The following is a 16093-nucleotide window of genomic DNA, read 5'->3' on the forward strand; positions in this document are numbered from 1 at the left end:
GACAAGTAACTTTCATTTATCTAGTGGAATATAGAAAGTTCAGCTACTACGAAGCTTCTTTTGGAATTGTTTTTTTTTATTGTATCAGTTTGATTGATTCGTTGCTAAGCAAGCAATTCGTTTCTTGCGGCTGTTTAATTCTATTGACGACTGTTAATTTTTATGTATGTTGTTCAATGTGATGAATGGAGGTGCTGCAAACGCACGTCATCGTTTTTGTATCATGTATCGTATCGTAGAACACGGTTATCCACATTTATCGAGCGTCATTTTAGTTGATTAGAGCGTAGTTCTAACGTCGACAACTGATTTTGTAAGGGCAAATTATTTTCGAACAAGACTTGAATATTCGCGTACAAAGGATGATCCATACGGCAAACGAATGTTTGCCCTGTAACGTGTACATTTATTCTACGGTTATAAATTGCAGAGGAATGTTTTACTCGTTTAAATGATACGATTAAAAGAAAATGGTTACGGCTAAGACGATAACAAACAAATCAGTGTTACTGTTTATATATATTTTTATAACGAATTTTATTTCCTTCAAGATGCGTTTTCTCCTGGCCTCGATGTTGAACAAAAAGAATAAAAATAGAACAGGAACAGTACACGATTGGGAATCATAAATTCTCTAAGAAAGGAAAAACCATTTTTTTTTTTCGTTCGTTTGCTAACAAACTATGTTGCTTTATTTTCAAACATTCAAAAGCATATTTATATATATATGTCTGTTGAAGTTACAGACAGATTAATCTCTGAATTTTCTAGGAGGAATTTCATACGAAAGACTAACAAACAGTGTTCGAAAGCAAAATGAAAAGATCAACGTTTGACCATTGTGTAATTGGTTCGGTCAGTCTCACATGGCTAAAACTCGGATTCCTGAATCGTTCTGACAGAAATAAGGAATATTTCTGTAAAGGGGGATACTTTAGTACTTTTTAATAACGTTAATCGAAATCGTCCCAACGAGACTATGTATAAATATATAGGAATCTTAAATGTAACGACACGAATGAACGGTCGTTCTAAACCCTTCCTAATTAAAAATAAGCTGTAACGATATTGTGCTACTATGTTTTAACACAGACGAGATATGTGTCTCCATATGATCGGTCAACAGTCATCGAAAAATGAGAAAGAAATCTGAATCCTAACAAAACGAAAAAAAAAAAAACAAGAGAGGAAAGAAAGAAAAACATTTCACCCTTGGAAGAAAGAATCAAAGCGAATCAAAAGACGATTGCTAATGATCGGTCAATAAGACGATAACAATCTCGATCTTGTACTCTTCGTGCCATTAAAGAGCGTGGTAACTTCCGCGTTTAGTCTTTGTTCAGCTCGGCAGTGTCGTGACATAGCGAAGTGCTATCCCTCCAAGATAATAATAATAATAATAACAATAATAATAATATTATTATTATTAATGATATTATTATTACGATTAATATTATATTTTTAAACTCTAAGTGTCGTCTTTAAAGAAGAAAAAAAAAACTGAAAAAAAAAACGCGCGTACCGCAGTTGGAACGAAAGTGTGGTACTGCTGTATATATATAATACACAAGAACTGTTAGAGTTAAAGGGGGAGAGGAATCTTAGTGTGATTATTCGGAGAAATGAGAAACGAGAGGAAGAAAAGAAAGAAAGAGGCGAGGAAGGAGATTAAAAAAAAAAAGTAACACACTACCTTTTCATTGTATCGGAAAACAAAAAGAAAGAAAAAATGTCTTACGGTCCGACGACAAGCACACATGCCATCTTTAGGATTTATAAGTGTTCAAACATTCGCTGTCTGCATATGATCGGTTGCGTTTTACTGAAAGTGTCCTCCAGATCGCGAGTGCTGAATACTTTAGCGACGTGTAACTTTTGTACCACAGTATAAAACGGACGGAAGACTAATAGGTCCGTGTTTCTATTGTTCAAAGAAAGAAAACGCAAAAAAAAGAAAACCATCGTTTCAGGTCTCGCGCAAAATAGATCGATCGTGTGTACATATTATATACGATGCTCTTCCTGCGTACACTTGTCTTCGAATTACCTCCTTTAATTATTTCCAAGCGTTCCGTCCATCGCATTTTTCAACAACCGTTGAGAGATTGTCCTAAGATCTACGACTGCCTTCGAAGCGTGACAAGCATTTTGTAGAGACGTAATAAGTTTTAAAACAGGAGTCACACTGTGTTCTAACGATGATTTTTAAACGATGTTTCCCATTGCCGTTCTCTTAAACTGCTCAAATGTTATCGCTATTATTGTACTTCACTTATTGATTTTCTCCACTATCTTTATGTTCTTCAGTTATCTTTTTTCTTTTTTTTTTTTTTTCTCTTTTTTATCAAGTTGTGTAAGCGCGTCAAGCGATTGGATATTTAACTGGGGAAAAAAACAAAGCGTTACATCGAGATTAACAAGTTGTATGGAAAAAGAAAAAGAAATGATTCTCACTCGCAACGAGTTTCGTAGGATTTCTTAATAGACTACACCGGTGTCATTGATTCCTAGTATGCAGCACTCTAACGATTTCTCTCAGCATGGTTTTCCACGCATGCGATCGCAAAGAGATTTTATAATCTGTGAGTGTGTATGATTCAACGCTAGTCCGCTGATTGAAACGCATCGAGGATTGTCCGCATGCCCGTAGTTAATATTCAAAATGTTGGACATCCTTACTAGAAGAACGTATACGTAGAGCGATAAAATTAAGCCGCAGATATATGCAACGATAGACGAGAGATACACGAGAAACACGCATCGTTGCTTCTAATTTGATTCATGCGGTCCGATCCTCAATGCCCCCCCCCCCCCGGAACACGTGTGAAAGAGAAGTCCAAAGCCGTTGATTAGATCAGATTTACTTCGCAATTAAACCGGTATCCTACTTTTCTTCCGGTATATAATCGATGTACATAGCCGACAACAGGCACAGGGTGCTTCCATTAGTGGCTTACGAGCTTTTTCCGAGCATTGTTTCAGACAGACCGATTTCTATTGCAATAATTGATCAATGAAATCGAAACTTTTTAACCGGAAGCTATATTAGACGGAAGAAGCAAGTTGATCGAGGCTTAGTAAAACGGTATCATCAGTTGAAGACAGCTTTTATTACAGTATAGCTCCATATACGGTGTAGTGATTTAAGTGGAAAAAAAAAGTATATATATATAGGTCGAACGATCGTGGTCAAGATAAAAGAGTGTCAACGAAAAATCGCTGATTTTGATTGTCTTGCGAATAGTTTATTTGAACGGTGTTTTCTACTTTGCTTTTATCTCAAAAGAGAGAATCAGCGACTTAAACGTGCCCACGATTGCTCTTACCTATTAGATCGTCGCTGTTTTTCAAGTACCAGCAATAAATGCGCACTCTCCATAAAATAAAAAATAAAAAGAATAGAAACTAAGAATCGTCGGCTCGTATCACGTAAATCACCTGGTACGGGACTATACTGTACACTTTTGACTAAGTATAATAATAAAGTAACGATAGTTTAAGAGGTAGGTTGTAAGGCTGAACCACGTATACGTATGTGCTGCGGCACCAGACGACTGTGATAACTCGGTGAGCGGTGCCCAGCCTCCTACTTCATACTTGTATACTGAAAATTATGGAATACTTAAAGACACACACGTACACACACACGCACACACAGATACACGCGTAACAGACATGATACAAAAGCCAGAAACAAATATACAAGTAGAAACATTTACCAGAAAAAGGTTGAGTGTATGTTGGAGCTTGCATTGGGAAATCTTAGTGCTAGGTCCGAAGGCTTACCTGAAATGTTCTTGTTGCACTTTTTTTTTTTTTTTTTAATCAGTGGTTCTTGTCGAGCGTGCTTGGTTTGAAAGTACCTTAACAAACTTAGAGGAAACAGAACTATTGATACTTTTTAGGTATTTTGTACAGTTTGTTTATTGGATATGAAAAAGCAAAAGAAAAAGAATAGATTGCTTAACAATGAAAGATATAAGTTTACTGTAACTATATTATAACATACATAGTACATATATCATAATTGTTTATTTTGAAACATAATACTAGAGAGGAATATTGAAAAGTGGAAACTAGAATCACTGAAGCATATGAACATTTTCATCCTTCCAGGTGCATGACGACGGACCTCCGAATAAATCTCTAATGTTGTTGCATTAGCGATTGAAGTGCAAGCTCTAAAATATTTAAGAAGATAGGAATGGACCAAAAAGTGAGATGATAATAAGAATTTTGGTACAAGATTAAGTCTAATGTTCTGACTGCCTGGGTTTGTTGATCTGTTTGTTTATCTTCTATAGATTTTTATAATTAATATGCCGAGAGTAATATGAACTTCGTATGTTACATTTTACATATTATTTCATGATGTTTTGTACCGTTATACCGTTAGCCCCTCATATCGCGACATTGTAACTTAAGAGAGTATTCTGTGACAGAGTTCTAGAACCTTCCTGTGTACACTGATTCCGCATGTTTAAAAAGTCATTTATGGAAGGTTGAACAAATTTTCTTGTTTTGCTGTAATTATAATGCAAGGGATAAGTGTAACTCAGTCATGTTACTTACTTTTGTTTTACATCTGTAAAGCAGATTATTCAAATTTTAGGTTTCTCTTTTTCTTAACTTTATCTGTGTTATGAACTGTTAATTTTCATATTATGTTTATCTATATTTTTTTTACATCTCGTTAAATTTTATTGTTTCATTAACTTTGATGTCAATAAATTATAGAGATGTTTATAAAAGACATTTTAGTTCATGCGTTTTACAGATGCTTAAGAGATCAATTTAAAATATCCCTTTATTTTGTACTTTTTCATGAATATTTAAATATACTGTGACAAATGTTTGTACGATATTGCAAAACACACGCGCATATATGCTAACACGAAACAAAAGGACTTTCTAAGGTCCATTCCTAACTTGGATGAAATTTTAAGTCGTAAATTAAACGTATTACATACTTACATACATACTAAAAAGAAAGCATAAGTAAACAACTTGAATACTTCTCTCTCGTGTACATCAAGGTCCTGTTAAATAAGTTGTTTATTGATAATAAACGCCATCACGCTTGCAATACGTGTTTCTGATTTTTAACGTAACCTTAAAGATATTAATAGAACAACTAGTTTTTCAACAAATGATTATACATTAAGCGAATAGCAAGTAGTGCAACAAAATTTATTTCTTACCAGTTACTAGAAAAATATATCAAATTATTAAGAGGATTTAATAAATTTTAAATATACCAATTCACCATATAAAATATTTTATTATCGATAATAAGATCGTGTAATTCATACATTTAACAAAACACCAGTCAATTACATCGCTTATCATACTTGTATACTTTTAAAAAAGTATGAAATTGCAAGTAATTACAGGTAATTATGTATAAAAAATTCTAGGTCATAATGAAGAAGAAAAGAATTCAGTAAATGATATTTCCTTTCATAACATATTTACAGTATCTATATAAAATGCATTCAAATTGTCGTACATACAAACGCCTTTTTGGCACGACTTTTTTTACAATTGATTTTAATCCTTAACAAAAGGACTCTTAATTTTTTCATTTTTCTTTGCAACTTTTTTGTATGAACTCCTACATTACATAATCTAAATTTCCTAAATCATCGAAAGTATTAATTAAAGAATAAATATTGCAATTATACAAAAGAGATACTGAGAATATGGAATAGTTAATATATATTGTTAAATAAATTACTTTCTTATTTTTCTAAGTTTTTTTTTGAAAAAAATTTATTGTGTATAAAAATTTTTCTATGAAATAAATCTCTAAAGTTCTTATTGTAACGAATGGCAAAAATCTTGTTTGAATTAGGTTACGTTACATTATTATCGCATTCAAGTATTCCGAATAATTAACTAACTATTTTTGGGTATCGTGAGCAAGGATCAAGTTAAGCGAATTAAATATCCTGCATTAACATTAATTAATTCATTTACGATACAGGATAGCTATAATAAATAAACAGAAAGATACAAAATTAATTGCTAAAAATTATTAGATGTTAAACCTCGATTCTACTGCGAATAGTAGAATCAAATACGTGCATGACATTTGTAATACTAAATGTTCATGAGCAAATGGACATGGAATTAAATAATCGTCGAAAGTACTATATCGATTAATCACACTGGCTGCAGATGTTAAATGTAATTGCGCGTATAAGTAAAGCACGTACGCTCATCGTTACGTAGAAAAGAATTCTGATGAAAACAAGAATTCAATTACATTTTCTAGTGGTAGCATACCCTGCTTTTCTCGTAATACAGGCGTAATACTCTGTAAGTATCAGCTTTCTGTGGAAATAAAATTAAAAATTCCACCCTATTATTCATTGAATACACATATTGCACATTTATAAAAAAATGTATATGTTTTGGAGTATATGTAATTATCGATAATATCAGAAAAGGGGACGTGACAAACGAATAGGACGTGACTTTAAGCGAACGCGCGAATCATTTCTCGTTATTATACTAACAGGTGCAAAAGTTTGATTAAATAGTCATCATAACATCGCGATAACGTTGGAATGAAACGTCGGTGGCATCGGAATATATTTTAATATTGAGGTATAAAAAATTGTCCGAGGGCGTACCACACATACATTCAAAGGCTAGTTACTGGAACATCATCTTCACGATGATCCAACCTGGTCATTGATATGTGGTCCGCAGCGTACCCCTAGCAACTTGTTCTTCTAAAACAAGTTACTTCAATACTTAATATAGCAGACAATTAAATCAATGTTGCGGAACATTTCGTTTAAAAATTATCAAATTACCTTGAGTTAAATAAAATATCAGCTCGGGAACTGATGAACCGTACAAGAACGAATGATACAACAGCTACAGAACTACCTAAAATCATTGAGAGTCTTTCTGTAGCTGCTGAAGGTTTCAGGAACATTCTTACACTTAACGTTTCCCATATAGATTCTGTCCACGTAGAGTACATCCTTGATTTCATGTCGTATCCTGTTCAAAATATACAAAAATAGTAACACTGTATTTTGAAACAAGTTCGCTTTTCATAATGAACAAACGTACCGTCAATTAAAAATGCTGGACTCATAGCTGTACTATAATTTACAGTGGAATTGATACAAATGCCTGTAAAATTATCGCCAGCCATCCAAATAAGGTGATTTTCATAACATGCTGATTCGTTCATATTTGGCACTTCCTTTCTAGTCAGAAACGCAAGAAGTTGGCCAGTTAGTGTTGTGGCAGTATTTGGGTCTCTATGTACACTGACATATAATGGTAAAACTTGATTAATTAATTTGGTGTTTGGAGACGAAGCAGCGCGGAACAAATTGCATTTAGCAGTTTCCAAATAACATATTAACATTTCAGAAATGTGAGATTCGACAGTTTGAAACGAGTCATTCACGAATGGAGGCCGATTTCCAGTTATATTTTCGTAAAGAATTTCGGCGACATACATTGCTATTTTTGCTAAAGCAGTTGAAAGCCCATTTGTGTCGCTTCTAAAAACAAAATATTTTATGTAATAAAGATTAAAAACAAAGTGTAATTCACATATATAATGCAGATTGAAAGTAGTACCTGTTAAAATCAAGGCTTTCTGTATCATCCAAAATTCCATTGTAATATTTATTTTCAAACTGTGCGCCGTGATCACTTATAACAACAGCAGTTAAATTTGGGTTTTCTTTCAAGAAACTTTGTATAGATGTAGGCGGGACACTACCTTCCAAAATTGTTGCGTTCAACGCATTTTTCAGTTTATTTATTATTTCATTATCCTTTCCATTATTAGAATGAAGATGTAACTTTCCTTTGTTCAACTGACCAAATTCGATCACACTTTTAATGTCATCAAGCTTTAAATTTACTCCACCTAATGCATTGAAATTACCTTCCTTCAAATCATAAATTAATCTACTAGATCCGATATAGTCGAAAGCTTCGCCGTTTAGTAAAGAGAAAACAACGTTTGTATCTGAAATAGAAAAAATATAAACAACAATTACATTTTTCATTATGTAAATATTGTGCATATTATTATACTTACTATTAAATACAGTATCTTTAGCTAAGGTATTCAAATAATAGGCAGTGGCAAGTAGTGTTACCAATCCTGTAACTACATTGCCTGCTCCAGGTGATATTCCATCAAATAAAGAAGAAGCATCTAATCTGGCTGTTACTAATATTATGGAATTTTTATCTTTATTTATGGGACCCAAAGGCCAATGTATATTCCTATCTCCCAATGGGTCACAAAAATGTGTTGTATGAAAGTTCAATTTAAAATCACCACGTTTAATACAAGATTCAGAATTAATTGCTGCAAACATGAATGATTTCATCTCCAATGTACATAAAGATCTATAGGACTGACCTTCTAGATCATATGCATTATGTTTCCAGAAGCAAGATTTTATAGCTTCTATCAATGTTTGATTCTGAAATTAAAAATTGATAATTTTAAATTTTTGTAATGTACATGTTAAAAAATATAAAAATTTTAAAAACAGTTCAATGATATAAGAATTTGAAACATACCTCTGTGTAAAACATTGGAAATGGCCAATCTTCCATAAGTAATTTGGATCCATAAGGATTCCAAGGTGAAGCATCACTGCACCCTTTATATCCTGCATACCTGTTGGGACAAGTGTCTTCAGGAGAATAAAAATTCGGACGTGCTTGACTGATATTTTTGGCTAATAAAACTCCATTTATATTATTTGTATCCTTTAACCGGTGTAACATATCCTTGGTAAACATTGAGAATGGAAGGAGTACTGTGTAAGGTCCAGCAGTGCTATTATGTTCAAGCCATCTGATATCACTTTCTGCCTCAATTAAATGAATAACACCAACACTTCCTGTTCTACTTGCTATAACCAAAAACAATAGATATAATTGTTACTTTATTATTGATAATCTTACTATTTCAAACAAAAGAAGAACTGTGATAAATTAAAAAATTAATTACTTAAAAGAAAATTATGTTAAAAAATTAATATTGATTAAATGAAATTATATAATAGAAAAAAAATAATGTACTATGACATTATAATCTTACAAGAACATCCGAATTGATGTGTTCCATTGTGTCTACGGAAACAAGCAGCAACTCCTTCAAAATTCATGTAAATCATATCTTTTACTCGTTTTGCAGCCACTTAAAAACACAATTTTACAGTTGTTAAATTTTACTGCATTATTTATATAATGCATAAAAATGGCTGTAGTTGATAAAAATGTAGAAGTGTTAAGCGACACGTTTTTACAACTTAGTTTTACTTTACAATCAAAATTTCATAACTTTACATCATACTTTATTAAATTATTCATCCATTAAAAAAAGCTTATAATAATCTAAATTATATCTATTATATCTTCAAAGCAAAATTTTACGATTTTTGTAATTTCGTATTACCTTACCTAGATTTACAATAAGATATATTAGAAGATATCCATAGCCTAAACATTTTGCCATTTTTCCCTCAGTAGTGGCACCTGTCAAAAATTTGTTTTATTTTTTTTTATGACCACCACCGCAAACCCTCTTCGTAAAGGTTAGACACGATGACACAAATGCATCGCGTGAATCACGGAATAATTGAGCGTTTCATATTTCGCTTGGTTTTAGCTCCTACCGCCACCACTAAACTGTAACTACTAGAAACTGCATTTGGCGTCTGATTTTTTGAACCACTATGGTAAATCAGTATCGTTGAAATTAATTTGTTTCATTAAATTGCAATAGAAGTAACTGAAATATTTCATTATTTTCTAAAAGTAATTATATCAATTACTATTTATGAATAACTTATTGCATAAAAATAATACAGTAAATGTATCGTTTCAATTATACATGCTATGCCGAAATAAATAAAATTAAAAAGAAGTTCTTTAAAAGATGTGCAAGATATGGATATTGAAAAATTGATTTAAATATTTGTCAAAAAAATAATTAATTGAATTAAGCTACCCCTAAATGTTACACTCCTGAGTGTCGTTCATTAGTCATTCTCACTCATTCCAAGTTACACGTTGCACCTTAGTATTAGTTCATCACGACACCTACACGCAAAACGCTGAAGTAAAAACTCTTTTCTCTTATCTTTCTCCATTCTATGCATTCTTCTTTTTAAAGTAATCTTCGATAGTAACAGTATCTTGGCTTTCCTGTTAATTGTTTGAAAATCCCTTACATTTTTTTAAATTGAAGCTGACAAGTCATCAACAAAACGTTATATGTGGTAAATGAGTTATATGACACGTAAAAGTAATTAAATATCTTGATTGAATTTTGTGATTATTAAATCTTTTATGTAATTTTCCCTTGATAAATGCAACAAAAAAATTCATTTTATTGTTTGTAGAAAAATCGAAAGTCATGCGAGTTTCGTGAGACAAGAAATTCAGCAGTCCTCAAAGAAAAACGATAATTCTTGTAAGTTGTGTGAAACAAGGTAAACGACCTCACTTATAAATTACGAAGAAGATTATTATTTGATGAAAGTGATTAAAAGAAACAACTAACATATTTTTAATTGTTTTCGTCACAAAAACATTGTTAAAAAACACAAACAAATCAGATTCAAATAAATAATTGAAAAACAACCACTATTTTCACGTATGATTGAATTTATTTATTTTGCCGCCTTATTTGCTTCTTCATTGAGATCATTTTAATTATTGCGCAACGAAAACGACGAAATTCAAAATCCAAATCAATGAACGAGTTCGAAGAACGAACATAAAATGTATACTCGTATAAAGCTTAGTTTTTTATTCGATTAACATTACAACGAAATTCTTTTGCTTTTTTCATTTTATTAACTTCGCCTAGCTTCGTGATTTCTGAAAACGTGAATTGGGACATGGTATATGTATTTTCTCTGGACAGAGACGCAGAGAAAACGGCACGCGACATGATGACACATGTCACACGAACGTCTATATAGGATAATCGTGCACGAGTATACCTATAAAGTACATTCAGGTATCAATAGGCGCGGTGCACGTGAGCGCGGAAACACGTGTATCAGCTGTCGATAACGTGCAGCAGCGTCGCGCGCGACTGAAACACTTGGCTGTGCCCAGGATTTAGGTCGAGACCGGTTTGCAGGAACCGGTAAAACATTCATTACAACACGAAATTCCTTTCGTGCATCAATTTCAGTGGTGCGACACGTGGATCGAATTTTTTCCAACGAGAAGTACCGACAATATGGTGTAAAGATATACGCGTTGTTTTATTTCGGTTTTACAACGTGCTCTACATAAAACGAATATCTGCGTTCAATAGGTGTGATCGTTTATCGGGCGGCAATTCGGACGGTTATAAGTTATAAGGTGAAAACACGTGACAGAATGTAGAAGTTCAACGAGCGAGCACGTTGCAGGATCGACTGCATAACGTTCAGTGGCAAGGAAAGTTGTAATACAAGCAGTTGTTAAATGTTCTTTCGGAAAGTGGTAGTTTTTGTTGGAAACGACGATGCGTTATTGATAATTATTGATTAGAAGAACGATTCTGTTACGAGACGACGAGCGTGGTAATTATACGCGTGTCTGTTCCAGGTACAGCTTGACGAGCAAACGAATCGGATGCTGGCAGCGAGCCACTGCGAAAGTAAATGGGTTTCGCTTTCAGGCAACACAATTTTCCTCCGCAAAAAACTTTCTACCCATCTGTCAGCTTGTGTCACGCGATTTGCGATCACTCACAAATCAACGTTCTAGAAGAACGTAAAATTCAGTCTCAACCGGGATAATAGGTAATGTTCTTCTTCCTATATTTTAGTGCTTCAATTTGCGTCCATTATCCGTTGCGAGATTGCGTTGTATAAGTGATTGCGTTCAATTTTCTAATACGTTCGTTAATTTGTATTTATCATAGTGCTAATAGAAAATTTTCGTTAGTATTTGCGCGGATCGATCGAAGGTCTTAGAATAGAGCCTTTTAAACGACAGAACGTCGCAGCTACGTTGCGTAAAACCACGATAAACCATTTAGAGGATGCTATAGCATCTGTTATTCCGTTTGTCTCTTCACAACCTACCACATCGTGTAGAACTACATAAAACGTGCGCTATCTGCCGTTTTAACGAAGATTAGAGTTCCACGTTTGTTATTTTTACCTGCCATTGTGAACGGATATTTTTGCGTCAAATGAATTTGCGATATTTGCAGAATCGTTTTGTAAAATTCATTTATTTTCGGTTGTCTATTTTTTTGCAACGGTCATCAATATAAATTCATCATACGAAATATGTCGAAATAACAATTTACTATACTTTTTATTGAAAAATTAAGGTTAAAATTTCAATTTTTTAAAACGAAAATTATGTTAAGTAGAGGTAAAACTTTTTTTGGGTGGAATTAAAAGGTTAATCGTTTGAATGTTCGACAAATGGAGTAGATCGAATACTTTATCGTGCACTGTTTAATTAGTTGGTAATTTATATCAGTTTCCTTTCTCTTCGTGATACACGTGAGTCGCAAAAGGAAAACACGTGAATGGTCTATTGAGAACCGGCAACAGGCTCCGCAAGTCCATGACCTCCTTTTATAGATTACAAACGTTTTATTAATCCCGCAAAAAATTAAATAGTTTAGCACGTGAACATACCGACGCAGTCGTTACGTCGGCATTTAACATCGTTCCGTTAATACGTACCTTTTTTTGTGTGTCTTACGTATGTATAAGCACGTAGGCAGTTTTTTTTACCGTATTTTTCTCTATGTTTTTATAAATCGAGTTATCTAAACGTATAATTTTCCGGTTCTCTGATGTCGATATACGCAGCAGATTATAATAACCACAATAATTAGCAAACTTCCTATACCTTGAGTGTACTTATTCACGAAATTCATGTTTCTTTTGGCATTTACGTTCAACATTCTTAACTGTCAATTTTTTAACAATTCAGAATTTTCCCTTTTTTCATAAAAAATGGCTGATATGCCAAGAATTGCATCGAGATTAAGATTTAGAATTCGGGAATCAAAATTCGTATGTTAGGTTAGGTTAGGTTCCATCTTCAATAAGTTAATATAATAAAGTATCACAAAATTTGCTACCTTTTTCAAAATTCTCCACTGTAACAATCTCTAATGAAATATAGAGCTTGAAAATTATGCGTAAACAACAAAATATGTTCGTCGTTTCTGCGCGCAATCCACGTGATCGCCGAACGCAAGCACGTGATCGCCGAACGCAAGCACGTGAATAGCCTACTGGGGGGCTGAGGAACGTTTCACATAGTCCATGACCGCTTTCTATGAGGAGATCAGCGATCCTTTTACCGGTACAGCTCAAAGTACGAGCTCCCCCTTTAAAGGTGCACCAGAGACCGGTGCAACGATGCATGCCTAGCACGTGCATGTCCTAGTCCTGTCCACAACGATTACAACACCCTTTCCAATCGTCCTTTCGCTTTTTCTCACCGCCTTCTTCGGCGAAGGCCGCGATCTCTCTATGTTCCTCGGGGTTTCCTGAAGAGGTGCAGTCGCGTGTAGCCCGTCGAGGCTGCCTACACGCTAACTAGAAGCACCTCGAGTAATCTTCGAAGATTCGCGACTTCTACGATACGTTTCACGCTCGATTATGGTGAAGTAGTAGAACTTACGATAATGACGAAGTAGCTGATTCAAGAGTAAGACTTGGAGAGGGATCGATGAACTGAAAACAAGCCTTTGTGAAGCATTTGGTGGTGGAGTTTTGAGAAGGTTTTGGTATCAGGAGGATTGTGTTTGTTTAAACAATAATATGATAATTTGGGAATTTGGTGATGGTACTTGGTTAATTTATCGCGGTATCTGGAGAATATTGTGCACGTGTTATTACTGTTGAAGCTGAGAATGGGATTTAATGGGAAAGTTTTAGGAAATTAGGAGGAACGTTTTGAATTTAAGTATCGGTTGGTTTTCATACTTTATTAGCGGCTTTAGGGTTGAAGAGTAAGTGATAGAATTTAGTAGTAAATCATGCACAAGCTTTAGAGTTAATTCTTGTTAGAAAATTAGATCGGTGATGTCTTTTTTTTTTTTTTTTTACATAAGTTCCAATTGGTCAATAATTATTATCGATGAAATATTTGACGATAGATGCTGGCACTAATGAGCACTGCAAAGCCCTCTTTTCTGGAGATCGACAATGATAAGTTTAAGACCATAATGAAAATATCAAACGAAGACACGGTCGAACAAAAGAAGGATCGCACAGGTAACGATGAGGACTCTTCGAAAACCTTGCAACTCCTGCGGATCAAAGGATACCCTCGGTTGCTACCTGAAGGTTTGATTTTTCTATTCTTTCATTTTTCAATTTTACAAACGTGCGCAACGAGGTAGTAAAATTAAACACTTTTGTTGCAAATCACGTTGCAGGGATACAGGCGTTAGTCAATTACTGTCGATACCTGCAAGAATTGTCACTCTCTTATTCGTTGCTCAGTGACGAATTGCTATTTGCTCTGAGTTCCGAGAAACAGGTGCAATTGGAAACCCTGCGATTAGAAGTGCAGCCGGAGACAAAACCTCTTCCGCGAGTCAGCGAAAAAGCTTGGTTTACATTTTCCAACCACCTGCCGAACATAAATCTTGTGCTGTGAGTGCACATTTTGATTCAGCTGCCCTTCAACCAAAAAAAAAAAAAAAAAAGTACTCAACGAAATTTGAAATGATATGCCATATATTATTTTAATCACATTTTTTAACGTTTTTTAAAGAGATTGTTATACAGTTTTATAGTTGAATTAATGATTAATCGTGATTCTAAATTATTGAAAAAAGGTATCGTTTAATTTCACAGAAGTAATATAACGTTTCGTTTTGTACAATAAATTAGATTGTCTTATATGACGAACGAAGACGATCAGAGACCGTTGTTCGCACCGTACGTTCCTATAACGCACTTATATTTCGGGGAAGCGCCGTCAGAAGCAACCGTGCTTCGTATTGGATATCAGTGTCCTCGTTTGGTCGAGCTGGTGATCGCTGCTTATGGACCAGGTTTACTCGATCATGCACTCCTCTCTATCGCTCAAGGATGCCCACGCCTAAGCGCTATTGGTTTGGGTGATTGTGAAATCACGTATGTACACTAATGTTATGGATTTTTCTTATAGGACAGGCTTGATTTCTTAGAGCTTACAAAACGTGAATTTTTAATTAATAAAATTGTATATATGATACTTAAGGAAATTTGATATTGAAGAGATTTTTTAATATCTTGGTATTCTGATGCAGAGATTTACAATTTCTTTTCTTTTTTTTGCAGTAACTGTACAAATGAATTTTTCTTTTCTTTTCCTTTAAATAATCATAGACAAAATTGGTAATCCATTGCCTTTTTCTTGTCACGCTCAGTTGCTCGGGATTATTGGAATTCGTTACACTATGTGCGAAACGTTTGCGAATACTGTACGTTTGGGAAACATCATTAACAGAGGATTCCGAGCTTGACGTCACGAAAGTATCGAAGAACATCTCGTTGCTCCTTGGTCGGACATGGGTACCAGAATACATACCGTTATGTTGAGACTTTCAATAACTCGAAGCAAATTTGTTAACGATGCAAATACACTTAATAGCCGACAATAGTTTACGCATGTACCAGAAATGTGCGTAAGTGATACATTAGTCCATACGGATATGTATATATTATATATATACAGTACGCGAAACACTTGGTTAAACGTAGTGATATTTTTACTAAACTACTTGTCCACTGAACTTTAAATTAATAGGTTCTGTTTGTTTTAAATAATAGATTCTATTTAGTGAAAGTTTATGCATTTGTCTCTTGAGGAATCACATATTTAATGGAAAAGTATTCTCTTGTTTTATTCTCATTGTAGTTAGAAAGCAAAAAACAAATTATTACAACAAATGTACTTTATTAATATTTCGCATGTCCGCCATTTTTATTTATAATATGTGTCTCTATTCCATTTCAATAGCATTCGTGAGATATACTCGCCTCGATAAATATCCCCACACGTTTTTAATAATATAAAATGTTCCTTCATCGTATGCACATTCTCTAGGGACATAAAA

The 16093-nt window shown here is 33.9% G+C and overlaps 2 protein-coding genes across 6 annotated transcripts; one reads left to right on the forward strand and one right to left on the reverse strand.

The window, feature by feature from the left end:
• Positions 1-6271: 6271 nt before the first annotated feature.
• On the reverse strand, positions 6272-9582 carry LOC108574393 (nicastrin). Its single transcript, XM_017936973.1, has 8 exons — positions 9463-9582; positions 9101-9199; positions 8575-8912; positions 8081-8474; positions 7612-8008; positions 7090-7532; positions 6825-7017; positions 6272-6740 (listed from the first exon to the last, which is right to left on the reverse strand). The coding sequence occupies exons 1-8, from the start codon at positions 9515-9517 to the stop codon at positions 6725-6727; spliced, it is 1935 nt and encodes a 644-aa protein (XP_017792462.1). The 5' UTR covers positions 9518-9582; the 3' UTR covers positions 6272-6724.
• Positions 9583-11094: 1512 nt separating this feature from the next.
• On the forward strand, positions 11095-15715 carry LOC108574399 (F-box/LRR-repeat protein 3-like). Of its 5 annotated transcripts, none has more exons than XM_017936986.1 (6): positions 11095-11161; positions 11611-11807; positions 14141-14330; positions 14423-14642; positions 14883-15128; positions 15404-15715. In XM_017936986.1, the coding sequence occupies exons 3-6, from the start codon at positions 14141-14143 to the stop codon at positions 15573-15575; spliced, it is 828 nt and encodes a 275-aa protein (XP_017792475.1). In that variant the 5' UTR covers positions 11095-11161; positions 11611-11807; the 3' UTR covers positions 15576-15715. The 5 variants fall into 5 exon arrangements, with proteins under 5 accessions (XP_017792475.1, XP_017792473.1, XP_017792474.1 ...); XM_017936984.1 differs by having other exon boundaries at positions 11138-11211; XM_017936985.1 differs by lacking the exons at positions 11095-11161; positions 11611-11807 and adding an exon at positions 13557-13768.
• The last annotated feature ends 378 nt before the right edge of the window (positions 15716-16093 follow it).

Source organism: Habropoda laboriosa, unplaced genomic scaffold (genome assembly GCF_001263275.1).
Source record: "Habropoda laboriosa isolate 0110345459 unplaced genomic scaffold, ASM126327v1 scaffold205, whole genome shotgun sequence".
Lineage (NCBI taxonomy): Eukaryota > Metazoa > Arthropoda > Insecta > Hymenoptera > Apidae > Habropoda > Habropoda laboriosa.

Bases quoted from the DNA above. Each gene is read 5' to 3' on its own strand.
- LOC108574399 (XM_017936986.1), top strand. From the start codon at position 14,141: ATGCTGGCACTAATGAGCACTGCAAAGCCCTCTTTTCTGGAGATCGAC. The intron at 14,331-14,422 runs GTTTGATTTTTC...ATCACGTTGCAG, and splicing joins CCCTCGGTTGCTACCTGAAG to GGATACAGGCGTTAGTCAAT. The intron at 14,643-14,882 runs GTGAGTGCACAT...ACAATAAATTAG, and splicing joins CCGAACATAAATCTTGTGCT to ATTGTCTTATATGACGAACG.
- LOC108574393 (XM_017936973.1), bottom strand. From the start codon at position 9,517: ATGGCAAAATGTTTAGGCTATGGATATCTTCTAATATATCTTATTGTA. The intron at 9,200-9,462 runs GTAAGGTAATAC...TGTGTTTTTAAG, and splicing joins ATATCTTATTGTAAATCTAG to TGGCTGCAAAACGAGTAAAA. The intron at 7,533-7,611 runs GTACTACTTTCA...TTTTGTTTTTAG, and splicing joins GAAAGCCTTGATTTTAACAG to AAGCGACACAAATGGGCTTT.